The 19,926-nt window shown below is 45.5% G+C and overlaps 1 protein-coding gene across 4 annotated transcripts in view; it reads right to left on the bottom strand.

Moving 5' to 3' along the window:
- Window positions 1–19,926, bottom strand: part of PLPP4 (phospholipid phosphatase 4) — a 216,063-nt gene that overhangs the window by 130,174 nt on the left and 65,963 nt on the right. The window contains exon 1 of one of the 4 annotated variants that reach the window (XM_020907874.2): window positions 13,413–14,009. The exons of 2 other annotated variants lie outside the window; for them this stretch is intronic. In XM_020907874.2, the coding sequence (XP_020763533.1) occupies window positions 13,413–13,468 (56 nt within the window). In that variant the 5' untranslated portion in view covers window positions 13,469–14,009. Of the gene's footprint in view, window positions 1–13,412; window positions 14,010–19,926 lie in introns of those variants that run through there. One more of the 4 variants, XM_020907871.2, reaches the window with a different exon arrangement.

The raw sequence follows: 19,926 nt of genomic DNA, 5'->3' as shown, positions 1-19,926 counted from the left end.
TTTAATTTCTGTAAAAATGTATTAATTGCGAAGACAGAATAATGTAAATGTTTTATGGGGCTTGCACATAAAAGTGAAATCTAAGACAATGTACCAAAGGCATGAGAAAAACATGTTTTTAAAGATTCTTACATTGTACATAAAATGGTATAATATTGACTTAACAACGACAAGTAAAAAATGCATATTGTAATGTATAGAGAATCATATGAATTTTTTAAAGAGGTATAATTAAAATACAATAAAGGAGATAAAGTAGAATACTAATAAGTATTTGATTAGCCTAAAAGAAGACAGGAAAAGGGAAACAAGAATAGATGGAAAAAAATAAAAATCAAGTAAGAAGGCGGTAGGCTTCAACTCAACCATATCCATTGAGTTAACTGTATATGGCTTAACCACTCCAACTGAATGGCAGAGACTGGTCAGATTGGATAAAATTAAAAGGCACAACTAAAAGCTGTTTATAAGAGTCATAGTTTTATACATTAAACATAAAAATACAGATAGGTTGAAAATAAAAAGACTGAAAAATACATTCTGTTCAGACATTAATCTCCAGAAACCTAATGTACCTACATATTAAAAGTAGATAAAGTAGACTTTAAGATAAAGAATATTGAAACAAAGATAGAAACTTCGTAAGGAAAAGATGTTCAATTTCTTCAGAATGAAAGATAATTTAAGAAAACTACCTAGAAATGGACATAGTAATTTCACTTACAAATCACTAAAGGAAAAAAAGGGAGGTAGCAAAGAAAACTTGAACTATTCAGCAAAGCAAGAAAGAAAAGGGGAAATAAAAACACAAAAATGAGCACCACTTAAAGAAAACAGAATAAGTTGGCAGCAATACAAAAGAAATATTAGTTATCTCAAAAAATGTGAAAGCTTTAATTACCCCAGTTTGACATAGGGAGCATATCTTCACATTTAAAAGAACAAATTTAAAAGAGTGAAAATACGAGGATTTGAACAGCACAGCTAACTTGCTTTAATATATTTAGAGCTTTATATCCACCAAACAGAAACTATTCATTATGTTCAAGCTATGTAAATTAACCAAAATTTACACTGTATGTGAATTTAAAAATTGACTATGTATGTGACCATACAGAGAATCATAACGAAATTTTTTTAAAAATCATAGAAGCCACAGTCACTGATCTCAACTCAATGAAACTATTTTAGCACTGTGGTTGTTGTTCAGTCCTTAAGTCGTGAACTCTTTGTGACCCCATGAGCTCTCCAGGCTCCTCTGTCCATGAGGTTCTCCAGGCAAGAATTCTGGAGTGGGCTGCCATGTCCTTCTCCAAACACTGTAATCATCTCCATATTTAAAACCAGGGAGCTGAAACACAGAGAGATAAAGCAAACCACCCAAGTTCACATAATTAGTCAAGAGCAGATCAGTATTTTGAGCCCCAGACTTCCTGGTTCTGGATCCTGCAATCTAAACCTTCTCAGGAAGAAGGGTCCATTTCCCTTCAGATATCTCAATAAACTATAAAGTTACAATAATTGAAATGTTGCATTGAGCCACAACCAGGCAAACAAATAATCACAATAGAATTCACTTGCAATCTACGGACATACAGAGGTTTGTCACATGATGAAGAAGTCGCTGAGAAAACAATGGCTATTTTGTAATTGACAAACCACATGTAAGGAAGATGTTAAATCCTCCACTTCACTCCATAAGCTTAAAAAATTCTCATACAGAATTAAATTATTAAATCTCACACAGAATTAAAATTGCCATAAAGAATTAAAATTAAAGAGTGAAAGTATAAAATACTAGGCAATGCAGAAAAATGTTTCTGTATTAGCTGAGAAAAGTGAAAGTGAAAATGAAAGTTGCTCAGTCAGGTTTGACTTATTGCAAACCCAATGGACTATACAGTCCATGGAATTCTCTAGGCCAGAAAACCAGAGTGGGTAGCCTTTCCTTTCTCCAGAGGATCGTCCCAACCCAGAGACTGAACCCAGGTATCCCAAATTGCAGGCAGATTCTTTACCAGCTGAGCCACCTTTCTAAATAGGACAGAAACTCTGAAACCATAAAGGAAAAGATTGATAGATTTAACTATATCATTGAATTATGCACAATAATAGAAAGTGCAAAGAAACTTAAAAGTCAATCATAGAGGTGTAAAAGTCTTGCAACTTATGAAATAAAAGGTCAATAGCTATTAAGAATAAAGCACTCCTACATATTAGGAAGATAAATGTGAAGATCCAATAAAAGCATGAATAAAGGAAAATGGCAGATATTTTAGTTAAAAATACAAATTTCCCATACATGAGTGAAAAGATGCAAATGTTCTATTCCCTCTCATGGTATAAATATAAAATGTTAATAACATCCAGCATTGGCAAAGATATTAAAAAAAGAAAACAAAAAAACAGATACCTCTGAACTACTGATAGAATGTAAGTAGGTATAGCCATTGGGCAGCAGTTTGGTGACACCCAGGGCTTCCCTGATAGCGCAGTTGGTAAAGACTCCGCCTGCATTGTGGGAGACCTGGGTTCAATCCCTGGGTTGGGAAACTCCCCTGGAGAAGGGAAAAACTACCCACTCTAGTATTCTGGCCTAGAGAATTCCATGGACAGTCCATGGGGTCGCAAAGAGTCAGACACCACTAAGCACTTTCACTTTCACCTTTGGTAGCACCCATTAGAATTTATAATACACGTGGCCTTTGGCCCAGAGATTTCATTTATTGGGTTTATCACAGCAGTAATTTAACAGATATATCACAATATATGCACAACTTCAATGTTGTCTATTATAACAAAAGATGAAAATACTCTTAAAATTCTGTGAATTTTAGGCTAATACCTAGGATATATAGGTATTATAGGCTAATACAACAGAATACTACACAGCCAGCAAAAAGAATCAAGTAGATCTATAAAGATAGAAAATATCTCCAGGGTATATTAAGTTTAAAAAATTAAGCTATAGATAAACTGTATTTTCTTTTTTATTATATAGATATGTGTTTAAAAGTTTAACTTTAAAAAGTGAAGGGAATGGAATTGGCAGAAGTGCAGGAGTTCTGGGAAACTTACACCTTTTGTATTGTTTTAATTTTTAAAATAATGTTCAAGGGGAACATTCATTCCCACCCACCTTCATTTTTTGTAATCTTTTCCAACATTTGTCTGAATCAGACCTATTTCCAAGTCTGGAAATATATACTTTTTGTGTAGTGCTTTCCTTAACATTACTTCATAAAATTTTACCCTGTTTCTTCATGATTTTCAAAAATGCTACTTTAATAGCTATATAGTATTTCTTTATGCCCATAACTTCTACAACTTTTCTTCAAATATTGACCATTTGAAATTTTTTTGACCATTTGAACTTTATTTTTATTTGACAAGTGTATTTGCTTGGCATGGAACATAGCAATGAACACCTTTATACATGAGGATTTTACATCTTTTATATCAGTGTTTCAACATATTTTTTAAAGCATTCTAAGTTAAAGAACAGGAATAATTTTTATGGATATCTATGTACTGTGATATTACTCTTCAAAAGGCTTATGTCCATTTATAATTCCACCTATAGCATCTGATCATATCTGTTTTACCATGATCTCACACATCCTGTGTGTTAATCCTTACTTTCTGATTTTCCTTTAAACATTTTATTTGACATGAAATATAGTAAGGTTGATTTTTGACACATTCCCACTTCAGATATTCCTAAAGCAATCAGAAAAGAATCATCCAGTACCCTGTCTATGGATATTTCATTAGCTTCTTTTTTCCCCCATAACAGGAAACATCTAAGTCAATTTCTAATTATGTATGAAAGTAATAAATGTTTACTGTAAAATAATTACACAACAAATGGTATAATAAAAAAAGCAAATATTATATAATCCCATCAGCCTGAAATAACCACCATTAAGATTTCGTTGTTTATCTTTATAGCTATTTTCTTACAGACATAGATACAAATTGATTTTATTCTATTACCACATTACAGTAGCTTTATACACACTTATGTAACCTGCTTTTTATCACTTAACAACAGTTTATGGATATCTTCCAAGCTAACAAATAGTTATCTACATTATGTACAAAACTAAGTTCAATGGCTACATTTGTTCATCGGAGCCCATAAAAAGCTTGTGCTAATTTATAGGCAATGTATTTTATCATTTTTAGATGCATATCTTGAACTTCTACGGAAACCAAAGGTTTAAAATAGATTATTTGTATTTTTGTAGTTTTGTTAGTTCCAGTTCACTGTCCTTTTTTTGTTTGTTTTTGGAAGAGCTCTTTTCTTCTCATATTGATTAGTAAGAGTTCTCTGTTTTTGAAGAACATTAAACTCTGTAAATTAGGATAACAGTATCACCTCCTAGAGTAAAGGATTGAAAAGATTAAGTCATCTAGGGTGTGACAAATGCCTAGTATGAACATGGCATATGGTTAGTATTAAAACTTGTTTCCTGTAACCAAGACAGAGAGACAGGTCAGTTAAAGGGTACTTCACACACACATAAGCAGTTTCCTGCATCCTGCATCATCTGTAAAGACTGATTCTTTACGACTGAGCCACCAGGGAAGCCCCTAAACACGCATAAAAGCCTCTTCTTTTTCTCAAAGACTTCGTGGACAATGATTCAGAACACCCACTCAGCCTTCCCAGATACCAGCTCCAGGGTCATCTCTGCTGTGGCACTGAGAGTTGCACTCATTATTATTATTACATTGTGACACCGTTCTTGTCATTCAGTTGTTCAATTGTGTCTGACTCTTTGTGACCCTGTGGACTGCAGCAAGCCAGGCTTTTTTGTCCTTCACCATCTCCTGGAGTTTGCACAAACTCATATCCACTGACTCCGTGATGCTATCTAACCATCTCATCCTCTCCCACCCCTTTCTCCTCCTGCCCTCAATCTTTCCCAGCATCAGGGTCTTTTCCAATAAGTCATTTCTTTGCATCAGGTGGTCAATGTATTAGAGCTTCAGCTTCAGCATCAGTCCTTCCAATGAATATTCAGGGTTGATTTCCTTTAGGATTGACTCGTTTGATCTCCCTGTTTCTGGCATTAGGTATCTTTTATTTACCTCTATCTCGACCTCCCCCTTTTCCTACTGTTCATGGAAGAAAAGCTATGATCAACCTAGACAGCATATTAAAAAGCAGAGACATTACTTTGCCAACAAAGGTCCATCTAGTCAAAGATATGGTTTTTCCAGTAGTCATGTATGGATGTGAGAGTTAGACCATAAAGAAAGCTGAGCCCTGAAGAACGGATACTTTTGAACTGTGGTGTTGAAGAAGACTCAAGAGTGCCTTGGACTGCAAGGAGGTCCAACCAGTCCATCCTGAAGAAAATCAGTCCTGAATATTCATTGGAAGGACTGATGCTGAAGCTGAAACTCCAATACTTTGGCCACCTGATGTGAAGAGCTGACTCATTGGAAAAGACCCTGACTCTGGGAAAGATTAAAGGCAGGAGAAGAAGAGGACGACAGAGGATGAGATGGTTGGATGGCATCACCAACTGGATGGACATGAGTTTGAACAAGCTTTTGGAGTTGGTGATGGACAGGGAGGCCTGGTGTGCTGCAGTTCATGGGGTCACAAAGAGTTGGACACAACTGAGCGACTGAACTGAATCTTGACCTCCCCATTGGAGGGAAAGGAGCCTGGCTTTAACACATACCATGTGTCACAACATTACATCCCTTTACCTTTAAGCCTCCTCAGCAATGATATCTTGTCCCCACTTTACAGATGAGGAAGTCTGGACACATCTCTCTCATCAGCAATCAGGATACAGCTCCAACGCCCACGAGCAGACTTTGGTGCCATGCTATCCCACTCCTGCAGAGTAGAGACCCAGGCTCTGGGCATCCTCCTGTCATTCACCATGTGCTTTACACAAAGTAACTGATCAACGGATGGAGATTAAAGCAGCATACAGACTAGTGCTCTCTCTCAGAATCTGAGCCAGACAAAAAGAAGCCAAATCCTCTTTAAAAACCTCAGATGAGTTACTGAGCATTTCCACTCCTCAGTATATAGCCCACAGGAATTACAGATATGTTCATTAAAAACAAGAGCAGCATTATGCTTAATAGCCAAAAATAATAAATAATCCAAATATCCATAAATGATATCCATTTAATGAGTAAACAAAAAGGCACCATCATTCAATAACAATGAGAATTAACAAACCAAAACCACGCATAACATGGATAAGTCTCCAAAGCATGCCCCAAGCAAAAAGCCCCCCAAAAGCTACAGAAAACAGTATACACAGTGCATGATGCCATTTACACAAAGCTCAAAAATGTTGTTAGAAGTTTAGAATGATGGAGACCCTCAGGGTGGCAGAGGGGGCTGTGAGGGTGGAGGATGCTCTGTACAATCATGAATCATGCACTTTTCTTTGTGGATATTATTTTTAGTTTGGACTGAGATGAAATTCCTGAGTCTGTAGGTCAAAACAGTCAAGTATCAGCAATTCCACATGGTTCAAACTGATAGTTCAATAAAAACACGTTTTAAAAACCCTCTGGTAAAGGAGAAAGATATATCTAGTGCTGATCGGCAGACTGTTTCCTTTCTGCAAACCAGCCTAGATGCTCCTGCAGCTTCTGACCCCGTTTCTCACTCCTTTGTCTTCGGTGGAGAAAGAATAACAACTCGTCCCTCACCCCGACGGGACAATTTTTCACAGTCACGTATTAAAAGATTGTGATGAAGCAGTCCCTTGGGCTCCACAACCCCAGCCCCTCCTGGCTTCCTGCACAACCATCCCAGGCATTTCCAAGTCCTGTACGAATTTACTTCCTCACGGTGAACCAGGGTTTCTAATTCATCCACAGAACACCAAGATTATATTTTTTAAAGAAACAATATTACTGAGACAATTTTCATATTTAAAAACACTATCACAGAAAAATAGAGATATGGAGCTTTTACGAGCCTTGTGTGGGTCATAAAAGGCATAATCTTTATAACTAATTGAGATAACTTTATCCCAAAGCTATAAAACTAATGATCTCTTTTTGGGGCGTTGTAAGCATTTATCTCCCTGTGGGAAAACATCACCAATTCTCAGAATTCTGGGTACAGCCGACAATACTGTACATTCTACAGTGGCAAATAATATTTCAAACAGAAGGATGCTCCATTTATCAGAAGACAGAGCAGATGCCCTCCTGGGTGGGGGAGAAGCGCTGGGTAGACTTGGTGTGGCATGCAGAGACTAGATGGTACAAGGGGTGTCTGATTGAAGAATTGTCTGCACCAGGCTTCTAGCAGAACTCTGTGTGACAAGCACAGACTCAAAAGTCAATGATGGGAACACGGCATTTTCCTTACGTATTAGCGAACGCTGATAACACTTCTGATTCAGTGTCCTAGAATCACTGCTGTAAAAGGGCAGTGATTTGTCACTGCTGAGACGATACGGGGCTGAGACGCCATCAGAGAAACCGCACCCCATTCTTTAATATGGGGGTACAGCTCACTGAAGGAACTCATGGCAATTTATGTACTCACTTTAGGGGGCTAAAAGCGATTGTTTGAAATACAACGGAGTTAATTATTTTATAGAAATCTTGTAGTAAGCCATTTGCAGTAAGAGTATCATTAGCTACCCATGGCAATTTTCTTAGTGTGTACATTACGGATTCATCTCAACGAAAGGATAATAAAAATCATATCGCCATTTGTTGAGGCTCTCTCATTTAGTACTTACAAGTCTTACATCCAAGGGTGCTGTTGATGGAGAACAGATGGAGAAACATGGGCTGAACTAGGATAAACACTTTGCTAAAAGGTTCACACAGCTAAGTGACAAAACCAGGATTCAAGCCCCAGTAACCTGACGCCAAGGGCCTTGACTGTGACCACTATACTACACTGCCATGTTCTGACACGACATATAAGTAATAGGGGTTCACAAGAGTGGGGAGCGGACACCTATTATCAGTGTCTGTACTATAGGTACTTACAGCACCTTAACAAAACCCAGTGAAGTAGGAACTAACCCATTTCACTCATGAAAAAACTGAGGTTTTAGGCAATTTGTTAGTTGGTAGCAGAGTCAAAATCCCACCCCAGCCCTGATCCATCTAGCTCCAAAGCCCACGGTTGATCATTTGTACTTTGCCTCAAACAACCCTTTGTTTCTAGAGAGTGAGAAAAATTATTACGGTATATTAGGTAGAATAGATTTCTGCTACAGTAGCTAAAGCGAAAGTTGTATCTGACTCTTTGCAACCCAGGCCAGAATACTGGAGTGGGTAGCCTTTCCCTTCTCCAGGAGATCTTTCCAACCCAGGGATCGAACCCAGGTCTCCCGCACTGCAGGCGGATTCTTTACCAGCTGAGCTACCTCAGTCCACAAATCACAGTTAATGAAATAAAGCTTCCTTCTGTCCCATAAGTCCACCTGCAATAGCAGCTGGCATCTGGCAGCTTTGCCATCTCAACACAGAGCTCCATGCTTGCCGCCAACAGAGAAGGACAATGACAGGTTCCCCAAGGGGCCTGATGCTGCCTCAACCTGAAGCTAACCCCGATCACTCTGCCCATGTTTCCCACAGCCCCACCTAAAAGCAGGGATTTGGGAACGGTCGTCTCCCATGTAACCAGAGGAGAAAATAACCAGAGGCGACCCGAGACCACAAGAGGGTCTCAAGCCACTGTAACTACACATCAGTAGTTCCCAAATGTGGTGGACAGAAGGATCGCCTGATGAAAATGCAACATTCCACAGGCTGATGGGAGTGTTGACCCATTCCAGAGTGGGCTCCACTCCGAAGGTTGATCCAGTCAGGCCTGGATGGGGCCCAGGTAATTCAGGCACAGGTGGTCAGCAGGCTGCCCTTCAGGAAGCCTTGCTCTCCATAGATGCTGAAAGCTCAGAGGTCTGCAAACATGATCTTCACAAACCAAGTGCCAGCTGGTGAGCTCTGCTGAGCACCAACCATGCAAGGCCCAGGGGAAAGAGCAGGGAAAGCAAAGGAGACAGGGATGTGGGTTCCTGCACAGAAGGCAGAACAAACCTCGGGCTCCCCAAAAGCACAGAGGAGCCCAGAAGCAGAGCCGCACGTGGTCACTGACAGAAGAACCAGGGCCTCGGGGCTCGAGGGAACTGCTGCACCCCTCCACAGTGGCCACGTATCTGTTCACGGTGCTTTTTTGTTTCAAACGTCCTAGGGCTCCCCAGGGACGCTCCACACAGGGGACTATCCAGGCTTCACGCAGGGCACTAAGACATCCTTGTGCCAGGCTCATTTCCTGACCCTCCTACAACCCGACTCCCCGACCTCGAAACCCACACTCTGTACTGAGGCCCACACGGTGAGCTTAGTTAGTGTTAGTCACTCATTCACGTCCTACTCTTTGCAACCCCATGGACTGTAGCCCAGCAGGCTCCTCCGTCCATGGGATGCTCCAGGCAAGAGTACTGGAGTAGGCTGCCATTCCCTTCTCCAGGGAATCTTCCCAACCCAGGGAACAAACCTGGGTCTCCACTATAGGCCGATTCTTTACCATCTGAGCCAATTCCACCCAAAATGTGCCTCCAGGCTTTGGATCCAGGACTCTGTCTGCAGGAATGTTCTCGGGCCCAGGCTCTCTGCACCTTCCATCCCCTGCTCAAGACTCAGGTGAGAGATGCCAGCTCTAAGCAACCTTCCTTGGCACCTGTCTCTTCCTTGTCATTCCTCCCAGGGCTAATTAATTCCTCCTTCTAAGTAAGACCGAGCAGTCTGCTCCAAACATCATAGCCCTCCCCAACCTCCAGTCTGAAACCAGAATCCTCGGGGTAATAAAGAAAGATCTATTAGCTACTGCCAATATTCCAAAAATCCATGTCACAGCCAGGGCCCTCAAGCAAGTCACCTGGATCGGCTAAAGTGCCAAGTTACCCTGTGTCTGTTTGGAATTACACAAACGGAGGTTTACTAATGAAAGAGAAAAAAAATAACCACTATAACTGCAGGCACCTACAAGATGCCAAACATGCACCTACAGATTGGAAGGATAATAAAAGGGAAATGTTTGGAGGCAAAACTTTCAAAACCAGTGATTGCAAAGTGACGGGGGGTGGGGGGGGTGGGGCGGGGAATAACAAAAAGCAGTGTGTTGTATGATTGCTCTGCCAGGCTGAGCAATCTAGGCAAGGATACTGGAGTGGGCTATCAGGCCCTCTTGCAGGGGATCTTCGTGACCCAGGGACTGAACCCACATCTCATGTCTCCTGCATTGGCAGGCCGGTTCCTTACCACTAGTGTCACCTGAGAAGCCCTCCCATGGGACCCCTGAGGAAGAGCAAAGCCCACAGTCTCAAAGTACTAAACTCAGCCTCAAAGCTGCACACTGTACTTCGATGTTTCCTAAATACTGATTCCCCAAACCAATTTATTTCCTGGTAAGTTAAACTTTACATACCAGCCCTGATGGGCATTACTTGTTACTAATTTTCTCCTCGGAGACTGAGCTTCTCAGGCAGCATGAGCATTTCTCGGGTGCTCTCTGGAGAGTGGTCCATGGAAAGCATCCTCTTAGAATCCTGAGTCATCAAAGTTCAGTGCTAAACCTGGTTTAGAGACAGAAAACCGGTTCTCTAAGAGAACAAGGGAAACCTTGTTTCCTAGTCTATCCCCACTATCCAGGGATCCACAAACGCATTGTAATAGCACTAACCTCACACCTCTAGGGGGGCTTTCCTGGTGGCTCAGCCATAAAGAATCCGCCTCCCAATGTCAGGAGATGCAGGTTTGATCCCTGGGTCAGGAAGAACCCCCTGGAGAAGGAAATGGCAGTATTCTTGCCCGAGAAATCCCATGGACAGAGGAGCCTGGTGGGCTACAGTCCACAGGGTCACAAAAGAGTCAGACACGACTTTGGGCACCAGGAAGTGGGGTTCTAATTTCATGCAGAGCAAATCTGATCAGAGAACAGGTACATCTACAGGTGATGTTCCCCAGAGGCACAAGTCTGCAAAGAAATTAAGTATCCCCCAGCAAAAGATTATTCCCTTACCCTCAGAAATAAGGTAGATACATCAAGCAGAACCAGATAGTATCATCTAAGTTGGACCCAACAGCAGAGAAACGGATTTGGCTTGTCCAGAGGGACTTTCTAAACCTACTAGGATGAAGCTCTGAGACCTACTGAGACCACCACCTTCATGACTAGAGGTGGGTTCAAGCCACTGAAGCCTGCCATCAGACCAGCATCAGTGAAAGGAAGAATAAAACTCCTCCCACCCCTGAAAGCCAGCCTCTGTCATCCCGCCAGAAGATTATCTAAGAAAACAAAGGGTCATCTGTATCTCCACACCAGTCCTTCCGGAAGTCGATATCTGCCTGATGATAACAGCATTGGAGCATCCAAGATTCCCACCCAGGGAGTTGAGCACAGATACTGAAGCTGGTCTTTGCAGGTAAAAGAGCCACAAGTTGGACACACTGTTAATATTTCCAATTTGATACAAAACCAGGGAATCATCCAAAAATGCCATCAGCATCCAAGATTTCGGGTGATAACAGATCCCCTCTGGGTGATAGCAGATCCCCCATTAAGTAATTAATACAAAAGGGAAGCTGGAGAAAAAAATACATAAACTGCCTGGTTTTTACATAACATCTTTAGAGGAAGCAAGAAGCACATAAAACGATAATTATCAAATTTTCAAATCCACTGCATGGACCATTCATTACATATTTGTAAACATCACATAAATGTTTGGTTGGGGCAGATATTTGAAGGAGTGTTTGAAAATAATACAAATATTTACATATCATTGGATCTTTTTTAAAAAAAATTTGATGATTGCCTGTGGCAAACAAAACTAGCAGCCAAAGAGCCTATCTCACTCTATTTCAACATTACTCACACAAACATTCACCCAACAAATGGTAAATTTTGCTGTGCACTGAACACTGTTTTATCATTTCTATCACAAAATACTTTAATGGGGCTCAGCCTAAGTGCCAATTGGAAGCTGTCCCCATCTGACCGCAGGGCAAGTACTAGTTTGAATGTATATTCCAAAGGTAGAGAAATAGGCTAAGAGGAGGGGAAAGTGTTTTCTGTTTTTTTCTGAAGTGCCTCAGGAACCACCCGAGTTCTTCCCACTGAATAACACCAGTGTTTAGTCAGAAGCTAGGAGAGGGGGCTTCTGCATCTGGGGGAAGCTCACGGATTTTTTTCCAGCAGTGTGAATAAACACGCTGGATGAATTTAGTCCCTGGTAAAGAAAAACATGCCAGGAAGGGCATTTCTTTGCATTTCTGGGTGAACAAAACCAAAGTCGTCTCACAGCCTCCCACCTGCCACCAAGGACTCCAGATTCGGGGCAGAAATCCAGAGAGAGGCCTCCTGTTTGGAATGGCTCAATGGGCTTTTTAAAAAAAAAAAAATGCAAATCCAGAAAGTTCATGCAACTTAAATATTTAAAATGTGTCTGAAAACAGCCCTGCGCAGAGGAGGAGAGAGAACCTGAACCCCTAATGGAGGGACAAGTGTAGACATGGGCGCCTAGGTGACAGGGGATGACAGAAGGCTAGGAATGGGTCTGAGCGGATGTTCTGGGCTTGAATCTGAAGGGCAGAGACGCGACAGATCGCTGCTGCTTGGGCGCGGGGGAAGCTGGGGGGCGGCGGGTCCCCGGGGGTACAGTGGGGCTCAGACGTCTCTGAAAAAACCCATTGCCTGATCCCCCTCCTCTTGCCAAGCACCCGCCGCTCAGGGCCCCCGGGGCATCTCGCTGCTGCCCTAAGTGGACATGGACTCCGCACGGAGCTCTGGGCATACGGAGCCCACATTCCGGGCTGCCGGCCCTCCGACTTCTCAGCCGCCGCAGCAACAGTTTTCCAGCCGGAGAAGTGCCGCAAATGCCTCCAGGGGAAACGCTCACCAGGACCCACCCCCCCAACCCCCCGCGGCGCTAAAGCCAGGGGCGCGAAGGGAGACCCAGCCCGGCCCTGGGCACCGCGCGGATCCGGGAAGGATGCAGCCAGGAGCAGAGACTGCAAACGTCGGGCTCCGAAGATCACACACGGGAAGAAACTTCCCCAGGGCGCCAACGAGGGTGCGCGTCTGCGTTCCCGGGAGCATCCAGAATCCCCGGCAGGTGGTGCAGGGCCGGGGAAAGGCTCCGGCCAGGGGACCTGGCGCGTTGGGGGTGACGGGAGCCGGCTCAGTCTCGCGCGAGGGGGTCCCTTCGTCGCAGAGTCCCAGGAAGGGGGCCAGAAGGGTCTCTCTAGGTCCCCTAGGACGCACCCCTGGGCGGGGAAAGGGCCCTCCAATTCAGGCCCCGGAGGGACGCAAACAAACTTGGGGTGCCCAGACGCTCGGTCCGTGGGTCCCCGAGTCCTCGCGCCCAGACCTGCGGCGCGCCACTACTTACACGAAGACCCCGAAAAGCAGGGCTCGGACCCCGATCTCGATGGCCAGTTCTCGCATGGTGCGGCCGGAACGGCTCCCGCGGCGGCGGCGGCGGCGGCGGCTGGTGCTCTCGGTGGCTCCCGCAGCTCGGCCGGTGCCGGCTCGCCAGACCCGGGGCGGCGAGGGAGGCGCGCTCCAGGCCGCGGGCGGGGGCGGGAGGCGGGCGCCGGGAGGGGCGGGCGGGCGGCCGGGAGGGCTCAGCCCAAATCTCCCTCCCGAGGCTCCGGGGTTCGGGGACACCGCGCTGACCGCCCCCGACGCTCCCCGCCCCGCGGCCCCTGCGCCGAGCGGGAAGACGCCTCGGGGACTCCCGGGTCCCCCGCGCCCGGCACCGCCTCCGCGCCCTGGGCCGGCCGCGCCTTGCGCTCGCGCTGGGGCGAGGGGAAGCCCGGGGAAGCCCGGCCGCCGCCGCCTCTCCTGCGCGCTCCCCGGCTCCCCCGCCAGTGGGCGGCCCCTGGGCTCGGCGCCCGGGCAGCGCTCTCGCTGGGTCTCTGCCTGCGGCCCCTCTGCGTCTCCTCGCTCGGCCTCGCCTCTCGCTGCTCCCGGGGCTCTGGCTCCTTGGCACACGCACTCACGTGGGCAGGTAGTAGTGGAGCGCTTTGAGGATTCTCTCGGACTCCAGACAGCCCTGGCACCCACTGTTCGTGCCGGGCAGCGCTCCTTCCTATCTGTTCTCCGCCCTTCCTACATTTTTCTAACCTGGATTTCCCGCCCCCCCCCCCCCAAGAAATTCCCCGAGATTACTCTCAAGCTTTGCTTTGCCCCCCGGAAGAGCCGGCCAGATTCCAGGGTCTTGGCACAGATTGAGGGCCAAGGGGAGCCTGGCTCTTCGCCAAGCCAACAGAGCCAGGCCGAGGGAAACCGCCCTCACCCCCGACCCCGCGCAGCCCCCAAGCAGCCCTGGACTGTGCTATGAAACGTAAGAGAGAGAGAGAGAGAGAGACTGGCACAGCCCCTACCCCAGCAGGTGGGCAGGGTAGCTCTTTGCTGACACAGCATTCTCATCAGCACCTGAGGCAGCAGGTGCTGCTGGGAGGACCATGAGCCTCATCCAGAGGGTTCGGAGTCAAAGGCCAGATCCTCACCGGTGACCCGAGGGTCAGGACCTCAAACCAGAGCCCAGCAGGGGTTAGGTTTGCTTTCCCATCACCTGTCAGGATTTATATGTTTCTCAGAATTGAACTTCTTATGTTTATTAATGTAAAACAAATGGACATTCAAGATGCAAAACTCATATTAACCATAACCATCAGGTTGTCTCTGGGGAGCCCAAATCTCTCCCGGGTTTAGAGATCTGGGGAAATGGTAGTTACTGGGAGAGAGAAGCCAGAGCGCTGCCTCAGACAAGAGGGAGGGTAGGAAGGAGGAAGACCTTAGAAGGAGAGCTTAGGCATCAGCAGAGGGCAAACTGACTCTACCTCAGAAGGGACCCACGACAGATCCAAGATTCCGGAGCCAAGACATCTCAAGGACTAGGGAGAGAAAGGCAGACAGACGAGGAACAGTCCTGGCTGTGTGGAAGGGACTCCATCCTGGAAGCCCCAGAGGCAGGCACTGCATCTAGTTAGCCTGTCATTGTATACATGATGCCAGGCACAGTGTGCTTGGTAAGGCTTCGGTGAATGAATGAAGCCTATGTATATCATGCATGTGGAGTGTCAGGTGTGGGTAGAGTAATGAGGACTTGGAGGAAGGAGGTGTGGGTCTGCTTTCTCTGTTCCCCAGGCCTTACAACTACCCTGAACACACTGGACTGAGTTGGGGTGTGGGAGAGTCCATAGTCAACCCAGTGAATGCTAGGAACCCAGATCCAAGAGGATCTGGTCAGGTGGCCAGATTCCAGATTACTAACAAGAGCCAATGATATTAATACATCACTTACCTATGAGCATCGACGGAGCACAGCCTCTGCAAAGCTGTATGTTGGGTACGAGGACTCAATCTAAATCTGCCCTCAAGCAGACAGACAGACAAGGAACCGTGAAGAAACATCAAGAAACTTGGCAAAGCAGTACCAATCAGTCCCAAAGGAGTGCTTCTGAAAACTGGATCACTCTGAGATCAGAGGTTGGAGTCCTCCCTTTGGTCTGGGGTGGTCAGAGCACAAAGCCTTGTTGAGGAGAGTTGGTTCTTAAAAGGTCAAGGAAATTCCAAGTGAGGGCAACAGCATAAATAGGTGAAGGGAGAAGAGGTGGAAGGGGTCTGGAGGGCAGAGTGGATCAACCTCTCTGGCAGTCAGAAGGGCGGACCAAGGTTAAGTTCATGGTCAAGACCTAACTGTGTTGGTGCTGCCCACCAGGGACTGGTTCCAAGATTGTAGATTTAGAATCTTTGTGCCACATGTTCCTGATCATTGCTTGCTTGTATTAGAGATGCCTAGAGAAGGAGTTTGAAAGGGCATGTGACCACACTGCTATCATCATTAAAAAGGGACTTTGAAACACAGCTCTAAAGAGATGCCCAGGTAACCCCCTCTTTTGATGCTTGAATTGATTCTATGTTCTCCCCTCAATGTGGTCATTCTGTTTGGATCGGAAATCCTGCTCCTGATAAAGAATTCACCCTTGAGGGAGCCTGTACCCTCTCCAAACAGCTCTGTCAAAATCTCTCCCCTATAGGGAATTACAACAACGCACCGTCCTGTAACATATAATGACGGATTAGCCCTACTTCACCTGTGCCCACCCTAGGCCTGCCAGCTGCGCAGAACTGATACCATTGGAACTTCTGTGGAGCAAGAAACAGATGGCTCAAGCCAAATTCATTTTAAAGAAGAATTGTAAAGTTCAGAAGAAGATCAGGCTTCAGGCACAGCTGGATTCAGCATCCAAGCAATGTCACCAGGACTTGATTCTTTCTACCTCGCCACTCTGTCTGCATTTGTATTGGCTTCAGTCTTGGGTTCCTGGTAAGCTCCAAGGTGACTGCAAGAATCCCAGCTTTCCATGCTCTTAGGATCAAATCTGATGGGAAAGACCTCTACCTTGAAGCCAGCAGCCCCAACAAAAGTGTCACTGAAGGTCACTGGCCCTGCCCAGCCCTGAACCAGTCACCATGGTCTGGGAATTATGATTGGATTAATTGTCTCAGGCCCAGGCCACATGTTTCATCCCTAAGCTTGGAATGGAAACTTCACCCACAGCTTCTGAGCTGAGAATGGGAAAAGGTGGACCCACAGATGATGCTTTGGAGGAGGAAAAATGTTTCATGTAGAGCAAACGAACATGGACCCGGATACCCCCTTCCATGCCATAATCATGCAGCTTAAAGAATGCTAGCGTGCTTCCCTGAGTTCTTGTCCAGCCCCTCCATCTTTAAGTAGTAGAAGAGTTACACATGGTAAGGCTGCCTTGCCTTTGCTCTGCCAGGCAGACTGGCAGAACTGCCTTTACACAAAGTGGTGATGCCACCCAGGGGCGCCTCTCCACTCCCTCTGGTAACTCTGTCATCTGCTCTAATCATCTTTCTCGTTCACCAAAGTCAGCTGTCAAGGGAAAGCTCTAGCCTTCTTCATTAGCTGGTAAAGAGCTAATCAGATGGTAAAGAGCCTGCCTGCAGTGCAGGAGATCTGGTTTCAATCGCTGGGTTGGGAAGATCCCCTGGAGGACATGGCAACCCACCCCAGTATTCTTGCCTGGAGAATCCCATGGATGGAGGGGCCTGCCGGGCTAAAGTCCATGAGGCTGCAAAGAGTCCGACATGACTGAGCAATTCACACTTTCACTTTCTTCATTACCGATCTTGAATCAGGATATTCCATGGGCTCTCTCTCTGACACAGGAAGAACAGATTATTTAAAGCGGGTCCCTCTTGAAGGGTAGTTCCCAGAAATGGCCTGAAGATGGCATCCTCTGTGTCCCAAATTGAGCACAATGGGAGGCCACTCCCTTGTGTGGAGGTGGCCGCCTCCAGCAACTGTCCAGCCGTGCATGAGTGGTCAGTCACTTAGTCCAACTCTTTGCCACCCTAGAGATTGTGTAGCCCACCAGGCTCCTCTGTCCATGGGATTTCCCAGTCAAGAATACTGGAGGGGGTTGCCATTTCCTCCTCCAGGGGATCTTTCCAATCCAGGGATCGAACCCAAGTCTCCTGTGTATCGTGCATTGGCAGGAGGATTTTTTTTTTTTTTTTTTTTTTACCACTGGCACTACCAGGGAAGTCTGGTCTAGCTGTGAATATGTGCCAAATAGTAGAGCCCTTCAAAGTGTCATGATGCTACTGCAGCAATGAGTTGACAAGGGAGTGAAGTAAAGCAGGTTAGATAAAGCCATCCAGCCAGATGCCCAGCTTGACAGCTCCGCTGGGTCTTCAGAAGACCCCCATGGAACATGATGAGTTCTCCCATGAAGGAAGCATGGGTCAGAGGTTCCAGCAGTCTCAGAAACATTCTATCATAAGAAATGAAATAAACATGCCAATTCCTTACTGAGATAAAGTGAGCACCGTAACTGTAAAGTGTGAGATTGATCTTTGGAAAATCACTGCAGGATGCAAACTCTCAAATGAGTGCAGCTTCCTTTGGTGCCTCTGTGGCTGCACACCTTTTCAAAGTGCCACTTGGGGGAAAATCTCTCATGTTCCATACTGAGCTTATGGGCATGCCAAGGCAATCACCTTTGTCCCTCCATTGTCATGCCTCTGTTGTTGGATTATTTTTTAAATCCCCAAATGGTGTCCAATATGGTGATCCCATATTGATCAGATTTGGGGCTATTTCTAAGAACCAATGCCACTTTCAGAAAACACAAATCTGCAACAATTTATCATCTCCAAAAGTTATACATTGTGATTCAACGACTGCTACCTAGCTGCCCTAAGAGCGTGTCCTGGAAACAGGTAGCGAGCAAAGCGATCCTTCCCTATAGAGACCCACAAATCCAGGCTTTCCACTGTGGTTGCCTAGTGTGAACTTGCTGATGTGCAGATTGAAGAGGAATTTCAGAAGAGGTCATCAAGTTCAACTTGTTCCAGAAATATCTTCCACAAGGGTCTCAATAAACACCTGTCTGCTTGAACACCTCTGGGGATGAAGAACGCATTCACTCATTCACTGCTCACTTCACCCCTGGAGAGATCTATTGTCCTTGATGTCTGAGTAGAAAGAGACTTGCCTGTAGCCTAAGGCATCCATGGATCCAGTTGTGCTTTGAGGACCACACAATATATTTAATGCCTACTCTTCTACGTTATGGCCCTTTAATTATCCCTCAACTGGAAACAGAGACAGAGATGAGAATGGAGGGAGGGAGGCAGAGAAACAGAGAAGAAGAGAGAGTAGGTCTGCTCCCAAACAAGTTAAATATTCTCAGCTCTTTCACCTTCTGGTAGTAATATTTATTAGACCTCTGAGGATACAGAACTGCAGACCCAACACTGAAGTGCATTAAGCCAAATTCCACATAATAAAAGGGAATTTTTCTACTTCCTGGAAGGAGATAAAACACACTGAAAGTGACTTAATGCTTTCCTGTCTTCAGAGCAGCTGTTAGGCCATCAAAGCAGAAACCATACGAATTGATGAAGCCTTCCGGAGAAAATGTTACTGCAGTTCTTAGAAAGCTTTAAGTTAGAAACTTTCTTTTTTAGCAGGATGTTGTCTCTTATTTTCCAACTCATTGTGTGAAAAGTCTGAGTATCCCTACCTTTGGGTATATGCTAAGTCACTTCATGGGATTCACTGGTGGCTCAGATAGTACAGTGTCTGCCCACAATGCAGGAGACCTGGGTTCAGTCTCTTGGTCGGGAAGATCCACTGGAGGAGGAAATGGCAACCCACTCCAGTACTTTTGCCTAGAAAATTCCATTGATGAGCTACAGTCCACGGGGTCACTAAGAGTCGGACACGACTGAGCAATTTCACTTAAGTCGCTTCAGTTGTCTGACTCTTTGCAACCCTATGGACCCTATGGAGCCTGCCAGGCTCCTCTGTCCATGGGATTCTCCAGGCAAGAATACTGGAGTGGGTTGCCGTGCCCTCCTCCAGGGGATCTTCCCAACCCAGGGATCAAACCCACATCTCTTATGTCTCCTGCATTGGCAAGCGGATTTTTTTTTTACCACTAGCGCCACCTGGGAAGCCCTACCTTTACTTTGCCCCAAAAGAAATCTTTATGCAGGAGCCACCAATAGGATTCTCACTACTATTCCTAATTAGAAACCTGGAATATTAGTGCAAGGGAAAGTGAAAAGTGAAAGTGAAAGTCGCTCAGTTGTGTCCGACTCTTTGCAACCTCATGGACTATACAGTCTATGGAGTTCTCCAGGCTATAATACTGGAGTAGGTGCCCTCACCCTTCTCCAGGGGATCTTCCCAACCCAGGGATCGAACCCAGGTCTCCCGCATTGCAGGCGGATTCTTTACCAGCTGAACCACAAAGGAAGCCCTCCAGTGCAAGGGAAGGAAATTCAAAATTAAGAAGCCTTTGTTCTTAGGGTGCAGCTATTTCTGCTCCTTCTCTTGTGGGTGGTCCATGGCC

The sequence above is a fragment of the Odocoileus virginianus genome, chromosome 7 (genome assembly GCF_023699985.2).
Source record: "Odocoileus virginianus isolate 20LAN1187 ecotype Illinois chromosome 7, Ovbor_1.2, whole genome shotgun sequence".
NCBI lineage: Eukaryota > Metazoa > Chordata > Mammalia > Artiodactyla > Cervidae > Odocoileus > Odocoileus virginianus.
The sequence above is the reverse complement of the archived record's forward strand: the minus strand, read 5'-3'. Positions and strand labels throughout refer to the sequence as shown.